The 17,299-nt window shown below is 43.0% G+C and overlaps 1 protein-coding gene and 1 non-coding gene across 3 annotated transcripts in view; one reads left to right on the top strand and one right to left on the bottom strand.

The window, feature by feature from the left end:
- The window catches only part of TENM4 (teneurin transmembrane protein 4), a 731,611-nt gene that overhangs the window by 183,908 nt on the left and 530,404 nt on the right, over positions 1-17,299 (bottom strand). For both annotated transcript variants that reach the window (XM_041730444.1, XM_041730443.1), the window contains 3 exons: positions 10,852-11,022; positions 3,622-3,836; positions 1,756-1,966 (listed from right to left, as the gene is read on the bottom strand). In XM_041730444.1, the coding sequence (XP_041586378.1) occupies positions 1,756-1,966; positions 3,622-3,836; positions 10,852-11,022 (597 nt within the window). The remainder of the gene's footprint in view (positions 1-1,755; positions 1,967-3,621; positions 3,837-10,851; positions 11,023-17,299) is intronic.
- Positions 9,417-9,528, top strand: LOC121476723. The gene has a single exon (XR_005984012.1). It is a non-coding gene; the product is annotated as a U6 spliceosomal RNA (small nuclear RNA).

Here is a 17,299-nt window from a genome sequence, read left to right on the forward strand (position 1 = left end):
CCTGGGGCCATGGCTGCTGTCAGTCCTGCTGTGGGGAGGCTGAGCAGAATGAACACCATGCTCCTGCTCACGCCCTTATCGACGGGGTGATCCTGCGCCTTGGGGCCTCAGCTGCCTATTTAGGGGGCAGAGAAGATTGTGTCAAAGTTCTCGCCCTCTGGGCTCTCAGAGACCAGCAGGTAGGGTGCACGCTTCCAAATCAAGGACGGCACAAAACGGTATCTCCTCCTGCAGAGCTCCTGCAGGCAGATGGCCTCCACCGCCCTCATTTGGCCAAGAGGGTAGGCCACTGAGCCTGCAGGGAGTGTATCAACCATACCTGCATTAAAAAAAAATTATTTATTTATGAGAGAGAGGGAGAGAGAGATAGAGAGATAGATAGATAGAGAGAGAGAGAGAGAGAGAGAGAGAGAGATATTGAGGCAGAGACACAGGCAGAGGGAGAAGCAGGCTTCCTGCAAGGAGTCCTACATGGGACTCGATCCCAGGACTCCAGGATCACGCCCTGGGTCAAAGGCAGGCACTAACCGCTGAGCTACCCAGAGATCCCAACCATACCTGCATTTAATAGGAAGGTAATCTTTGACACTATTGGTAAAATTGCAAATGAGAGGAGAATGGCCTGAAAAGGATTACTACTGTTTAGAAGGAGGAGTCAGGATTTTGCAGGAGTTTTGGACCAAGGACCAGATTCAGAGGTCTTTATTCAATTCTTTTTTCCATGTCACAGAGAGTCCCAGCCAAGGACTAAGACAGAGTTTTGCAGTGAACTCTATACCACATAAAGCTTTTCATTAAGCAGAAGCCCTACTTCCAAGCATTCTAGCTAGTGGAGTTTTATTTTCTGTAAGTTTTATTTTCCTGTGGGGGATTTTGTCTCCAGGCCATGTCATAATGCTTCCAATATAAATGCAAAATGAATGTTTTCTGACCTGAACCACTGAGACCACTGTGTCCTATGGCCATCTGAGGAGGAGACAAATTCTATGGGATGTGCAGGTAAAGCGAAATTCCTTAGAACAAGATGCCAGGGTCCCAGACACCTATGGGCTTTTGGGGTGGCCTAGGGGCTCAGTCTGAACTGACAGCTGTGGCCCTCTTCTATGATGAGGGATAGAGAAGGCATTAAGCACCATTATAAACACTGGAGTCCGCTCTCTGTTAGAGATCAAGACGTCTCTGTTCTGAACAGAACCCCAATCTGACTGATTGCACTGCTCATCCAGGCCTTTGCTCTGCCATTCTCATTCTCCTTCTGAGCCTTCCATCTTCTTTTCTCAACCCCGCCATGGGTAGTTAGTCCCAAAACCAAAACAAATACACAAGAAGCCACACTCAAAAGCAAAAAACCCAAATCACAAATCAATGAGTTGAGCCAAGGAAACTCTAAAAATAAATACAGGTGTTGGAGAGAAGTGATAAGAAAAGAGATGCTGCCTCCATGTCTGGAGGCTGGTCAGGAAGGGTTCCTGTCTCATTGTCAATTCTACCCCCTTGGTCTTTAAATGTAGCAGCTAGTCTACCGATAACACAAGAAAGGCAGTGGGCCTGCCAGCCCCTCCCTTCCCTCATCCCCCTGGTTCCCACTCCCATTCCTGTCTAGCAAGCCCAGTCGGGATGGACTCATGTCAGACTCCAGGTGGCATTGACAGTTGTGGGGAAGACACATTCCCTTGCTGGCTCCAATCCTCAGAATCCCGAGTCCTCCCAAAGAAACAAGATCCCACAGACCCCAGAGGGCTGAAGGCTCCTTACCAATGGCAGTGGTGAGAAAAGAAACCACTTCAGACTCCTTCCCGTCATTGTAAAAAGCCAGATGCCAGATTCCTGAATCCAAATACTGGATGAAGCCGGTCTCATGACTAGATGGGGGGACAACACCCCGAGATTGGCGCTGGGGTCCCTCCAGGCTCCGTGCCTCCTGGGTCAGGAGCCTTCTTCCATCCAGCAGCTCTACAAAGTCAAACTAAATACAAAGAGAGCATAATTACCAGTGTGTCTGCTTCACCACAATGCTAGATTCCTTCTTCACACTTCTGCTCGGGAGCACACAAGAAACCCAATCTAAGCACAGGCAAAAAAGCTAAAGCCACATGAAGGTTGATCCACCAACTTCAACTCCTCCCTAGACCCGTTTTCATGGTAATACTCTACAGATTCTCTTGTGAGAGCAGCATAATTAGTGATTTATTTTTCAGTCTCATTTTCCTTTAATGTGGTGTATATGTGGGCAGTCTTCATCTGACTGAGTCTAACCAAGACGACCATGCTTTTCTAATAGTGGGCACATCGTGATCAGAAAGCCAACCACTTAATGACTGAACTCCAGCTCTGGGCAAGTGATAGTGGAAATCCCAGGGCTCAAGGGCTGGCATTGGAGCACTGGACAGGTCTTAAATGTCAGTCAAGTGCAAATGAAAATTTGATTACTATCTTCCTGTTGTCAATGATTCTTTCTAAACACTCCAGTTTAAGGGAGCAGTTTTAAGGGGAACGAAACTGGATTAGCTCAAAATTCTATCCGTAATTACATGCTGTGTCAGATACAATCGCTGACTGATCTGAGCCTGCCAGCCTGAGACTCAAGGGAAGTCAATCATGCAGCATTAACAATAGGTAAATGGCTAAGTCCTACTGGCCTACTAGCAAGCAAATTGAGCAACTATCTGTCTACTAGCTAGCTAGCTATTTACTTACCTACCTACCTCTATCTTCTTAAAAAAAAAAACAAAAAACTAAGCTATTCTATTTCGTGTATAAATGAAGTCCAGGCATGAAGTCCAGGACTTAGGATCGTTGTTCTACAAAGAAAGCGGGGCCCAGGCTCTCTTTTCCTATGATTCCACCATCAGCAAATCCATCTACGTAGCTTTCCCCTGGAACTCTTCCGTAACGACTGGGCTAGGCAGGCCGCGTGTGGCCTGGCAATATCTGACGGATGCCCCTGATCTATGTTATTCTGATCCCAGAGCTGGGGAGGGGGACCTGAACAAGTCTGTTCTTTATCCATCATGACTGGTAATATGTCAATCATCCTGGATGAGTTGTTAGGAGGTGTTTCTGGTATGCCTGTGGCAGAGTGAACCCCCAAAGGACAGAAGGAATGTAAGAGACTGGGGAAGTAGCATGCATTCTGAGCCCGATCCTGCACTAGCTGCTTTATAAATGTTCTTCCGGATTCTTTGCAACAGCCCTGCAAAGTGGGTATTGTTGTCGCCGCTGGAGAGATTAGAAACTTGCTCTTGGTGGATGAGTACCAGGCCAGAGGTTTCATAGCTGATAATGAGAGGATTCAAACTCAAATCTGCCTGACTCAAAAGTGCCTGCTTTTCTCTTCGGATTACATTTCTTGGATCATTTAACGTAGGTGACTGTGTAATAGTAGAAAAACTATTGTAATATTTCCTAAAATTCCCTTTTCTTATAAAAACCCAGGGATATAACACTACTCATCAGAAAGGTGGGGTCTTAGAGAGGGCAAATGGAGGAATGGGCTATAAAATACATGAAATGTCCCTCAAACATAAGGCTCCAGGTGTAAGCATTAGACTTCCTGACTCGAGGTTAAGATGTGAGGTAGGAGCCCCCAGAGATCAGCAGGGGATATGGCATTCTAGTTACCTGTGTATGTGAAGGAGGAAGGCCTTTTCTGCCATAAATGCCAACCAGTGCTGCCTTTCCCAAAGATACATTGAATTTCAGATGCACAGGATGGTCTATGAACACCTGAGATCTCCAGAAAGTGCCAGGAGGGATCTTCTGGGAAGCTCGTCTCCCCACGTCGATTTCTCCAGAGTCTATAAAACTGTCCTCTGGAAAGAAACTACTGGGCTTTCCTACCAAGACACAGGGAAGGGAAGACAAAGGCACACAGTTAGCCACAAGTGAAATAAGGGGTCAGAGCCTCTGAACAACAGGACTCTCATATGCCTTGCACTTCTCTTTATGATGTTCCCCTGCCAGGCCCCAACCCCCTTCCCCATTGAGGAGTAAGAACATCCAGGACTCTTTTTTTTTTTTCAGTGATGCTCAAATTGTTCTGCTAAAAATATGCATTCTTCCAAAGCAGTATGGGTCCTCCCAAAGGGCCATCTGTATACTGCATAATTCCACAGCTTGTTAAGATATATTTTGATCCCCAAAATAATCATTTGTGGTCACATGAGAATACTCTGTGTGTGTGTGTGTGTGTGTGTGTGTGTGCGTATAAAAGCATGCATGCTAAAATAGGAAGGCTAGTGCGAACAAGGTGTTGTTAAATTTCCAATTCAGAATGGTTTCCCAGCAGTGGGAAGCATGATCTGAGTGGAAGAGGTGTTTTACAAGTTTACTAGTTTATGTATAATTGGAAACCAAATTCTGAGGCTAAGATATATAGATGAGGGTTTATGTCGGAAGCAGGAGTATGGTTGGGGAAGATGAAAAAGGGGTTACTTCTGGAGGGAAGTAAAATGCTTGTCTTGGATGGAGGTCTCTATCATTTTTGTGCTAAAATCGGGGGTGGTGTGTAAAGCTGAGGGATTTTCTCAAGTTCAGGCACAAAGCCTAAGTCACACTTAGAAATTCAACCCAGGTCCCTGACTCTGCAGGTTACAGGTGCTGGAATAAAAAATATGGTTCCTTGCCCACTTCCGTCACCAATCAGGAGAGTGACAGCTTTCTGGGGGCACCTGAAGTGCCAAGAAGGAAGGCGGCTTATCAAACTTCCCATATCTAGTAATTAGGCACAATCACATGTGAAACATATAAACCTGACTTCCTACCAGACATCAGCCTTCTGAGGAGTTGGGAGAGGACAGAAGGAGGTGTCAGGGATGTTAGAAGACCACCTTTAGGACATTGACAAAGCAAACTCAAGCCAGTAGACTACATCTTATTGGTCATAAGGAAGCACCCCCTGGGTATCCTAGTTCCAAGATTTGTTATTTTGTTAGAGCTGTTTGAAGAGACACTTTCAGAGAACAAGAATCCATTTGTAAGGAAAACACGTTTGTGGGAACTTTTTTATAAAAAGCGTTTGGGGAATAAGAAATTAAAATGTCTTTTTTTCCCCTCGCTTTGTAAGATTCCTTACAAAGCACATTTGATGCTGAAATGGAGCTTGGCAGGGCATTGTTGTAGTCATAAAATATTTTACTGTTTTAAATAATAAAATTCAATTTAAATGTTAAACTTCTCCATATGTTATCATTCCTTTATAAACTCCTAGGCAGAAACATCAGGTTTTTAGCTTCCAACCATTAAATGTTATTTTAATTAAAAATACACCAACAAAAAAGTTAAAATGCATGCTCTCAATAAAAGCACCACTAGTATTTTGTCATTAGCATGGGAAAGAGCTTGCGTTTGATTCTTTTATGGAAGGAATGTGCCCCAGACTTTTACCTTGAAAATGTAGACACATGCAAACCACCACACTGTAGTTCAAAGTTCAAAGACAGAAGCCAAATCCGCAAAGCATTAGGATGGAAGAGAACTACTTTCACATTCTTATCTGATTTGGGGGCTCCCAATACCACAATTCTTTTGTATTCTAGGTAGAAAAGAGCATACCCTTTAGCTTATAATTCTGCTAAGGATGCAGAACTATGAGTTTCCTCTTAGAAACTGCATAGAAATAAGCCCGAGACTGCTAATTCCAAGGACTCATTTCCTTTGTGAGTAGGTGGGAGTCAGAACTGATGGGATTTCAGAATTGTCTGCATTCAAATAATACCTATGTCTGAGAATAAATAATGAAAGCTTCCCCCACATTTTGGCATGCTGTTGGAGCACCCTGCCTGCTTCATTTTCCCCTCCAGTGAGCATGTTTTTAGGAGACATATTCTATCAGCTAAGTTCTGAGCCTCACAGGTCAGAGGCCAGCCCAGAGATTCTCTCCAGAGGTCTGCAGGCCTCAGAGGCATAAATAACTTGGCTCTTTCCCCAGGGAGTAATAAAAGGGGAATATTCTTTTCTAGCATTCTAGTATTTCACCAATGTGGGTCAAAATGGTAGGAAATAATTATCATTGGTGTGTATACAAAGAAAAAGAGTAAATTCTGTTCTAGGGCACATCCTTCACCAGGACCTTGATTCTCTTGGCCTAGACTTCACTTTGAACGTGACCTTTGTGCTAAGTCACCTAGCCTAAAGGCAATGTTTTCAAGGAAAAAAGAGGATTCCCATCTAGGGATTTCAGCTTTATCATTCTTCTATTCTGGTTGTCAATGGTACCCACACTGGACTGTACATAAGGATGAAATGGAGACTTTGGAGGTGGAAATGCTACAGCCCACTGAGCACCTCTGACTGATGGGAAAGAGGCATGAGACTGGCTGGGCTAGCACTTGTTCAGAGTGAAGCCACACCTACCCCTTCCTGTCTTCCTCTTTCCAGATCCTACAACCTAAGACTCTTCGTTTTTAATTCTGAGCACCAAGCTGTGAGCACTAGGATAGAAACTATCCCACTACACAGCAAGACCAACCAATGGTAGAGTAATGAGAGAGGGTGGAGGGAATTGGGGGAGGGAAGCCCTGTGTATAAAATTCTTTTTATCCCTACTCATATTCTGGAAAATAATAATGATGACAATAACAACAGTAATAACAGTAGTAGGAGTGATAGTAATAATGGTAGAAGTGGTTGTATTAGTAGTAGTAGTATTAGCTGTCATTTATTCCTTTAACCACATGCTGGGCCCCTTTATGTACATTGGTTCAGCTAATTCTCATACTAATAAATGTATGTACTGAGGCTCAGAATGCTTAAGGAAACCATTCAGAGATAAAGCCATTTGGGGTTTCTCTTCATTTATTAGAATATGGCTTCTTAAAGCATTAAATTGGTAAATGGTTAATTAAAACTCTTCAAAGACACCCTCAATGGTGGTAGAGTGCACTGACTCTTTAAGAGCAAGAGTCCAACTTGACTCACAGTCCCAGCAGGCTAACCATCAATGCTGGGCCAGGTAGATCCAAGGCCACTGAGCATCATGGGGTACAGAAACTTGACAATTTTTATGAAGTAGGAACCCACAAATAGGACTCAGGGGTAAAGGGCAAGGGCTGGTGTCTCAAGACATTTCTAAATGGACACTACATAATCTGTGCCCCCCCAGATGCAAAAGGACACTGCATAATCTGTGGGGCCCCCCAGAAATGTAACAAACAGTACCAAGAATTAGGAACCCCCAACAGCAAGATCAGGTTTCACAGGGCAAGTTTTACTGGTAACAGTCCTGTTCTTTTTAAAGATACACAGATTCAGGCTTCCTCTAGCATTGCTATACAAATATGCAATCATGTCTATAAAATAAAATTTTCAGTGAACCGCTTAAAATGATTGGATGGCTTGGCCAAACAAGGGAGACTTGGAAGAACTGAAATTCCATGCACTTCCCAGTCATAGTCTTCACTTTCCTGAACTGAGATCCATCTACACAGGTTTTAAATTCCTAATCAACTAACATCACCCCCCCCCCCCCAAACCTTTCTGGTTCTTCTCAATGCAATAACTTGCACAAAGAATCCTTTAGTTTCCTTAGCAACTGTTGGAAATTTATTTGGTTATCAAAATAAGCTGTTCCATTTTGGAGAGCCCAGCTGAGCCTGCGTGCAGCAATTTGCATGGTTTAAACTGATGGGCAATTTTGATTTCACTACAGAAAGAAGAAAATGCTATCCCTAAGCCCACCAATTCAACCATCAGAAATGCTTGTTTATTCAATGCTTTCCCCCCTCTTTTCTATTAATGCATAACATAAGTTCTTATGGCTTTACTTCGAAAAGCTGCCGTATTTGGTTTCCGTCCCATGACACCCTGAAATGGTAACAGCCACTTTGAAAATACAGTGTACATTGCACTTATTCTCAAAGACATGATGATTGTTTAAGATACTGGGCTCATTACATGTTTCATTTGTATAATTAAAGAATATATATCCTTTTAATATATTCAAAAGTGCCTCAATAATTTGCAAGGTCTTTGAGGGGGAAGTATCACTTAGTCTGGATTTCTGAGATTCTAAAAACTGACATGGACTTGCATGGATGAGAAAAAAGAAGTCCACTTGATGAATGCCTCTTCACCACCAGTCTGAAAAGACAGATGTTACCATCCTTGTTCTCACAGATGAAGAAGCAAAGGCCATAGGAGATGGAGTAATTGGCATGAATTAACAAAGCCAATAAATGCCGGGGCCAGGATGCAAACCCTCATCAGTCTGGCTCTAAGGCTCGTTTATCTTCTTTCCATCATGTCATATTGCTTCTTCCATCTCTGTAAACCGAGGCTCTAATCTTAATTTTGGAATCAGCTCTCCTCTGATACCCTCAGAAGGGAAAGGAAATATGCACTCACATTACTGTTAAAGACTTTTCCCCTTGAGATATGTCTAAGGAAGTAGATTTTTAACGTTACAATTAAAAACATAAACTGTGTAGACATTGGTTTGACCAGGGCAAAAGAAATTAAGAACCATGTGGTCTCATATAAACTGTAGGAAGCTTTGTCCTCTGTTTTTTTCAGACTGATGTATTTTTTTGTCACAGTAATTGCTTTTGATGCTGACCACTTTCCAGCACTGTGCTGCATTTTAGGGATTTGTAAACAGGATTTCCATTTGCATTAGTAATGACAGATAATCCCTTTAAGCAAAAATACTCCAATTAAAGTAAACCAATAAGCTTGTGCAATTTTATTTTGTCTCTTATCTGCACCTCCTGCTCCCTGGGTAAAACAAAACAAAACCTAAAAATCCCACAAACTAATTTCATTAGAATGGGAGATTTCAGATAGATCCAACTCCTGTTTAGAGAATGTCTGATAGAGATCATGGAGGAAAGAAAATACATTTTGCTAAATGAGACCTTTTCCCAATGCCTTGAGGGTTAAACATATCTTAAATCTGCATCTGTACATGCTGATCTAAAGACTGGCCACATTTATGGTATTCATGTATGGCATCTGACACTATAAACTGACAAGGGAATCACAATATGACAGGCAGGACCATGGACAGGGCTGACCGGGCAAAAGATTCTGAAGAACCATCTGGTTGGTCTGATGATTCTATTACCAATTTCATATGTAGGACTTGTGACTTAGAATGGATTCTGGAGATAATTTAGCTCAATAAGCTCCTTTTAGAGAGAAGGAAAATGAAACTCAGAAAGTCTTTCAAGGGATTTGCTTAAGGCCAACTCATGTGGCAGTGGCTGGGCTTGAACTCAGGACTCTTGATTCCTAACCCGGAGTTCTTCCTGTGGCCCCATCCATGCTCCCTCTATATCCTATTAAAAGGCAAAGAAAACATACATTATTCAGTGTTTCAAGTCTTAAAATATTTGTAAAGGAGAAGACTGGAATTGCCCCTAGAAAAAGTAGGCAGAGGTTCTAATTTGGCTCCATGGAAATGCTCCCATTCTTACTTTCTTTATAGATGACCATAGGTCAAGAGTTGGCTTCATTGGAACAATACAGAGAATATTAGCATAGCCCCTGTGCAAGGATGACATGCAAATTCATGAAGCATTCCATAGCTTAAAAAAAAAAATAGAGTTCATTTTGGCCTTCAGGATCATTTGGCATTCCTGAGTAGCTACTTCAACCAAGCATATGGTAGGTACCCTGTTAACCAAACTGATTCCTGGAAAGCAAATCCTTAAAAGGACAGGGAAGCTCAGAAGCTATGACCCCACAGTTAACTGAGATGAGAGAAAAGAAGAGGTAAGCAGTAAAGGTTGGAGGCAGATATGACCACTTGGCTGACAGGTTAACATCTGAGAGATAAAGCAGGGCACAGCAGGTACAGGAGAGGAGTGCTCACGCCACCCAGAATGATAATGAGACTGGCCCATTAGCTCAGTAATCTTCCCTGTAATCATTTTTGTGAGTCTGTGCCACTCTTGGCTGAGAGTGAAAGAATCTGTGTCAGTGGCATGTTAGACCCTTAAGAAATTCAAAACATAGGTTACCAATGTCCCAATTAATAATGACAAACTCCAAATGTCACCACTTCCATCACTGATGGAAAAATATTTGTGTCTCATTGTACAATGGTATTTTTCATCTATATCTCCTTCAGAGTCTTGTAACCATTGGGTGGGTCAGAACAATTTTTGGAGGCAGCAAGAGCTCTGAAGTCATCCATACCTGGGCTCACAGCCCTAGCTCCATTATTTACTCCCTTTGTGTCTCTGGTCAAGTCACTTAATTAATGTAACCCTTTGTTTTCCCATCTAAAATGGGTATAAATAATTAAAATCACCTCACAGGATCTCTGTGAGGATTAAATGTGAGATGCCCTTGACATAAAGCTTTGAAACAAACAAACCATACAAACCCTAATGATTATTGTTATTGCCAATGAGGAAACTGGTGGTCAGGAAAATTAAGTGACTTGCTTACGGCCACATGGCTGGTAAATGCTAAAATACCCCAACTGGTGTTTCCATTACACCACAGGGGTCCAAGGGTATTTCAATGACAACATACCATCTACCCACTTTACCACACCCCACTCCTGGTGAGGCTCGTCCACCCCCATGAGGTTGCTCCAGAAGAGCTCGTCTCTATCCCACATAAAGCCACCCCAGCAGTGTGAAAGGCCATAATGCTTCCCTCAAGGCATGAGATGGGATACTGCTGAGCACCATGAGTGCCACCCAAGCCCCGCTATGAGCTCACAGTGACAAGGAACTGAGATGAAGACACAGGTGGACTGGCAGCCGGCGTGGAGTGCAGAGAGATGGAGGAAGTGCCAGAGCATGGAGCTGTGAGGCAGGCACATGGCGCGCATAATGAAGATCTCTTCGGTTCAAAGGCAGACACAGAGGACTCACGACACGGACAACACAGCAACCCTACCTTCTGTGGCTCCTTTGCCTTTCCTGTCAGGGATCTCTAACCCAGTGCCCCCTGATGGATACAGGGAGACGTCCGTTGGCACAGGCCAACTGCTGGCTGTGTCCTCCGTGATCTCATACATCTGCCCCTCCATCGGCTGCAGGTGCCAGTTTAGGCCAAACAGGTGCATGGCTGTGGTGAGCAATGAGAAAAGTCATCTTTTTCTGCTGGAGGTGGAAATGGAACTCCCAAGCCACAGGGGAGGGCAGGTGGGGTGGGAATGCAGGAATTCAGTTCAACTCAGTTCAACAAGCAGCCCCTGAAGAGGGCTCTGGCAGTGCCAAGCCCTATACAGGTGACTAGGGCGAGGAGATGCTCAGGGCACACACTGTGCCCTTGAGGTCTGGAGAGCTTCAAGTCAGGATGAACTGGGAGAGGGGAAGGATGAGGGGTTTTATGAAGCCTTGGCCTTTGGCTTCAAAAGATAAATAATCTAGGGGGAAAGTTAGCAACTTGTATCATAAAGGGTTAATTTCCTTAATATAAAAATAACTCCTACAAATAATAAGCAAAATCCAACTGCTCAGGAGGCATATGATATGAACTGTGAACAGAGAGTTTATAGAATAAGAATACAATTGGCTCTCAATCATATGAAAAGGCTCTTGATATCACTCATAATAGGAGAAATGTAAGTTAAGCTTTGAAATACTATTTTTCACATATGCTTTGGCAAAGATAAAAAAAGGTTAAAATTATACAGCATTGACAGAGAATAGGAAATAAGCACTCTCATTCTTTGTTGACGTGAGCGTAAGTTGGTACAAACCCTATGAAGGATGATTTGAAAAAAGCTATCAAATTTACAATACACATACTCTCTATCTTGGGACTTAAAGGTTCCCAGGGTTTCTAGAAAATTCTAGAAATTTCTCTTCCAGATATACTCACATACATACTAAATGATGTACATACAAGGTTAAGCACTGCAGCATTGTTTGTAGTAGCAAAATATTGCAAACCAGTCCATCAATAAGGGGCTAGATAGGTTACCTTCGCACAATATATTATGCAACCATAAAAAGTGCATAGAAGCTCTTTGTATTTTTCTGAAAGGAAATTGTAACATGCAGAATAGTGTATCTGAAATACTATCTTTGGGTAAAAAAAGGCCCTTCATATGTGAATATTTCTGAAGGATATGAAAGACATTAGTTACAGCAGGTGCATCCTATGATAGATGGTAAGGACTAGGGATGGGAGAGGGATCTGCTTCTCACTATATACCTATTGTCCTTATTTTGTAGCATGTACATGTATTTCTGTTTTAAAAACATTTTTTTCGGGGATCCCTGGGTGGCTCAGCGGTTTGGCGCCTGCCTTTGGCCCAGGGCACGATCCTGGAGTCCCGGGATTGAGTTCCGAGTCAGGCTCCTGGCATGGAGCCTGCTTCTCCCTCTGCCTGTGTCTCTGCCTCTCTCTCTCTGTGTCTATCATAAATAAATCTTAAAAAAAATAAAAATAAATGTAAAAACATTTTTTTCAAGGTAGCAACTGCTAAATAGTCTTGTGCAACAATCTAGAAGAGATAAGAATGGACATAACATAGACAATGCTTGAAAAGGCTAGGAAGCTTGTTTCCAAAAAGGTTTGTAATCCAGTACAAAATGTCTGCTTAAATCCTGTCTTAGGATTCAAGACTTGTCAATGGTCCCTATTTACTTTTCTGGGAGGCCTGCTCTGATTCCTCACATACAGAGTTAAGCATTCCAGTCCCTGACTCCCACAGTATCCTGTATGCAACATCACTCCTTTGTCATAATGATGAACATGTTCTAGAGGTCCACTCCATATACCAGGACCTATGGCTGACTCTGAAAAGCCAGGATGTTATCAGACAGCCCTTGCTTCCATGAGCTCATGGTCAAGTAGGGAAGACAGATAATGAGCCAAATCAGAAGGACTAGAAGGCCCAGAGGAGGGGGGGGATGACCAACCCACTAAGAGGGCCAGATATACAGAGATGGATATACAGAGATATGAAGCCCATAAGAATTAGGCTTATTGAGGACCAACTGCATTCCAGGAAGTGCACTGGGAAGTTTGTACACATCACATCTAATCGTTAAGGCAGCCCGGCCAGACCCAATTTGCAGGTGTGCACATTAAGGCTCAGACGGTTAACTAAGATACTTATAAAACTATGCTTTATTGAGTGCCTACCACATTCCAGGTGTTGTGCTAAGAGCAGTAAACATGGTATTTCCTTTGATTCTCACAAAAATCCTGAAAGGTGAGTATTAATAACCCCATTTTACAGATGAAGAAACTAAGACACAATGACATTGATGAACATATGGAAGGTTAAATGGCTCACACATGGCACAGTCTAGACTAGAACCCACAGCTATAAAAACTCTGAAATCAGATACCAGCAGTCTTTCTGGCAGGAAGCCCAGGCTCCACCCTCTAGCTTTACCTAGCAAGGCAAGGGGGCATTAAACAGACATGCCCTCTCACACATGGAGCAACCTCCAAGGCCTGTTACTGAGGATCTTGTGTGGAGGACGGAGAGTTTTGTTGCTTGTCCACTTGTGGAAGGGGTCACTGATGGGGGTCTTGAGGGGCTGTGTGGCTGCCTTCAAGATGCAAATAACTGTGTAAAGGAGACCAGAACAGCACATCCTTCTGACTTGTAGTCCAAACACGAGCCACCCAGGGAATACACACAAGTTTGATTTCATCAGGAGGGGGTGCTCTGTAACAAAAATGGAATCTGCCTTTTGCTTTCTCTTTGGTTATTGCTGGCTGTATTTTTTTTATATATATATTTTTTAAGTTTTTATTTATGATAGTCACACACAGAGAGAGAGAAAGAGAGAGAGAGAGAGGCAGAGAAGCAGGCTCCATGCACCGGGAGCCCGACGTGGGATTCGATCCCGGGTCTCCAGGATCGTGCCCTGGGCCAAAGGCAGGCGCCAAACCACTGCGCCACCCAGGGATCCCCTGGCTGTATTTTATAACCATTATATTCAGACTGTTGATAGTAATAATAAGAGAGTACCTAACATTTTTTGAGCACATGTTAGGTCCTATGCACTAAATGATGTATTTTACCCTGCTCTTGGCTATCTCTGTGTAGTTGTCAATAATAATAAAAGTTAACTTGTCTGAAAAAAGTGAAAACTCTGCTCTTTCCAAGGCTGAATTAGCTCACATTTCTGCTTACCTTCTTACTGTTTTAATCTATATATTGGCAACTCCAAAGGTAATGGAGAAATTGTTTGAACTGAGGACAACGCAGATACATGCAGTTAAATGAGCAGTGCTTCTTTCCCCATTAGAATCAATTATCTCATCTAACTGTGCAAAAATGCTGTCTTGTTAAAGGTCATGAGAATTAAGTAATCCCAGAATGAATAGAACTCTCACAGCTTCATGAAGAGAAACATTTTTATTGTCAAAGCTTTCTCTTATTTTTAACAAGATGCAAAACCAAGTCCTTGCTTAAAAAAAATACGCTGAGGGGGAAGAAAAGCTGGTGGAAAAAATGTTATAGGTGAAAATGATCACAAGACCTGGCATCCCAAGGAAGGGAATTAGGACCGGACAGCCCACAGCTGGTGGGGTTGAGGGGGTGGTGGTGCGAGGAGGAAGAGGGCTGACCTCAACCTTCTTCTCGGCCTTGCCCCCGACTACCCAGAATCACAGAGTTCTCTTACAGCTGGGAGGCTGGCCATTCCCTCTGCTCCTTTTCACCACCCAGGGAAGCAAAGTTCTGGATCCCACTCAAACATGGGCTGTCTTGGAAGGCTCAGTTATCCAAAAACAGTTTTGAAGGCTTGGAAGTTGGGAGGTGAGCATGGGGGACCAAGACCCGGCTCCTAAAAGCCAGGTGGAAGGTAGTATTAAGAGAGAGAAGTGGGATGATGCAGAGATAGTTCAGCCAGTCATTGTCATTTTACAGCCCAAACAGAAGGGACCCTTACTCTTTGATCCAGGGTCTTGAATACAGTCATGCTAGAGGGCCCTCAATTCCTTTACTGTATTGTCTGGTGGGTGTTTGATTCTATAGTCCCAGGTTACAGAAGAGGGGGAGGAATAATCTGCTTTGCTCTCCTCTCCCCAAAGCATATAACACATGCTCAGCCACAGACTGTCCAAGGAACACTGAAGCTCAAGCAATCGCTCTTCTTTTTCCTTGAAAATAATCAAAATCATAATAGCTACTCAAAAAACATGGAATCATGTGAGTGTGAACTGTGGGCTCCGCTATCAAGTAAACCAGCCTTAAACTATAGAATGTAGAGGAGGCCCATCAGGCAACCCACCTCAAAATATTCATAGGCCCTAACTGACCAAGGTGTTACTACAACCAGGTACAGTAACCATAAAGGGAAACATCCACCAGTCGCCATACCTCCTCACCTTCCCCCTTTAAATATAGCCCCCACCCACTGCCTCCTTGCTCTGCTATCCTGTCCACCGCTCCCTTGCTGCATATTCAATAAACTTTTACCACCTTTGTTCTGCTTCAGATGAGTCCATCTGGCTTCCACCTGATTGTCGCCCCACAGTTGGGGGCCCCTCTCTGATCTAGAGAGACCCCATTTAGACACTACTTGTATTACATGCTGAATATGTTATATTATCCAGTTTAATCCTCACATAAAGATAGGTTGAAAAATTATTACTGGAGAACATACACAATGAAAATGAAATAATATTCAAGCTATAGTGACATACTCTAATTTTCTCAGAGGGGTAAAGTAAGTTACCCAACACCACCAATTGCTGTTTCCTGCCCAGCAAGACCTAAGAGATGGCTGAGAAAGTGCAAGCTCCATCCTGACATATTTAAGAAAAATGCCCAATTTTCAGACACTGAAGCCTCATCCCCTCCCCCAGCAACCCAGCCAGCAGGAGGCAATTAACAGTTATTATGCAAGAGTCGCCAATATAAATACAGGCACTAGTATAAGTTCAAGGCAAGTTTCAAAGTCAGGAGCCTGTGTTCCCAATCCAAGTTTCCTCTTTTCCATTGTTTGGCTTTAAATATAAGTTAAAATATGGGCAACAAAAGCCACCAGCAAAAACCAAACCAAACCATCACAAAGAACAAACCTAAAAACCACCACCACAACAAAAGCACCACACAAAAATAGCTGAAATTAATGTTTGGGGGGGACCATGGGTGATAATAACTATTTCTTGGCCCACAGCTACCTGAATTTAAAGTTGCATATGGCAGTCAATGCATCCTATCCAGAGGGTTTGAAATTAACAGCCATGAATCTGAAAAAGCTAAGAAGTATAAATAGCTTCCTTCAGCCTGCTCTAGAGGATGGAGACCAGTGGTCAACCAGACCACTGAAAAATCTAAGTTATAATCATCATATTCTCTGTTTCCTTAAAAATTAATGGTAACCACTCACCACCAATGTATACCATGGGATTATCTAAATTGCACTTTGTGGTTTGTGTTTATAACTGTGCAAAACTCTTGAGTATGCTGAAAGTGACCTATATAAGAAACTTAATACTGGTTTTCCCTTTAAACTACTTTGTAATTCCATGAAAAGCTGAAAAGATGCTAAAGAGTTCAGAAAAAGGCTGTGGAAAGGTAGCAGGTTCACAGGATCACCCACACTGAAATGTTAATGATTTCTGAAAGCCGAGAGCTGGGGGTGGTGGGGGGGAATTTCTTATTCCCTCAGCTCTGGTCAATCTGATCCCAGGGTTGACATTTTCTAGTTGCCTTTTCCTGCCCAGCAAGACATAAGCGATGGCCGAGAAAGTGCAAGCTCCATCCTGACATTTTTAAGAAAAAAAGCTCAGTAGAGGTTCAGACACTGAAGCCTCACCACCCCCCCCCCCAGCACCCAGCCAGCAGGAGGCAATTAACAAAGTCATTATGCAGGAGTCGCCAGTGTAAGTACAGCGGAGCTTTCCCTGTCACGGTGCACGCTTCCTTTCCTTCCAAAAATCTAATGCACGAACCCACTTGCATCTGTAAATTAGCAGCTCCAGGTAGTGACTAGAGAGGGTTACAACCACAAGGAACTGTTGATTCAACGGGCAATTCTGGTTTCAAAAGGGAGTTGGAACCAACCCAGCTATGTGGCTACCCACTTTTCTGTTTTATATTAGTGCTCAGTTTTTTTGTTTTTGTTTTTTTAAAATAAATAATGTCATCTCTGTAAAATATAAGTCATTGGAGTTCTTGGATGATGGTTCTATCATGGGGAAAACAACAACAAAAAACCCCCCAAAACATGAAACAACAGCAACAAGGGGACAGAGTTTCATTCTCCAGGCCCTATTCCTGGTTTTGCTACAAAGCTACAAACAACATCCACAGGTTCCAAAACCAGACGTTCAGTACACAGGGGCCTAGACTGCAGGGCAAGGGCAGAAAAACTGGAAGAAACTGAGATGTGTAAAAATAGAGCCATTTAGCTGAATTATA

Source organism: Vulpes lagopus, chromosome 15 (genome assembly GCF_018345385.1).
Source record: "Vulpes lagopus strain Blue_001 chromosome 15, ASM1834538v1, whole genome shotgun sequence".
Lineage (NCBI taxonomy): Eukaryota > Metazoa > Chordata > Mammalia > Carnivora > Canidae > Vulpes > Vulpes lagopus.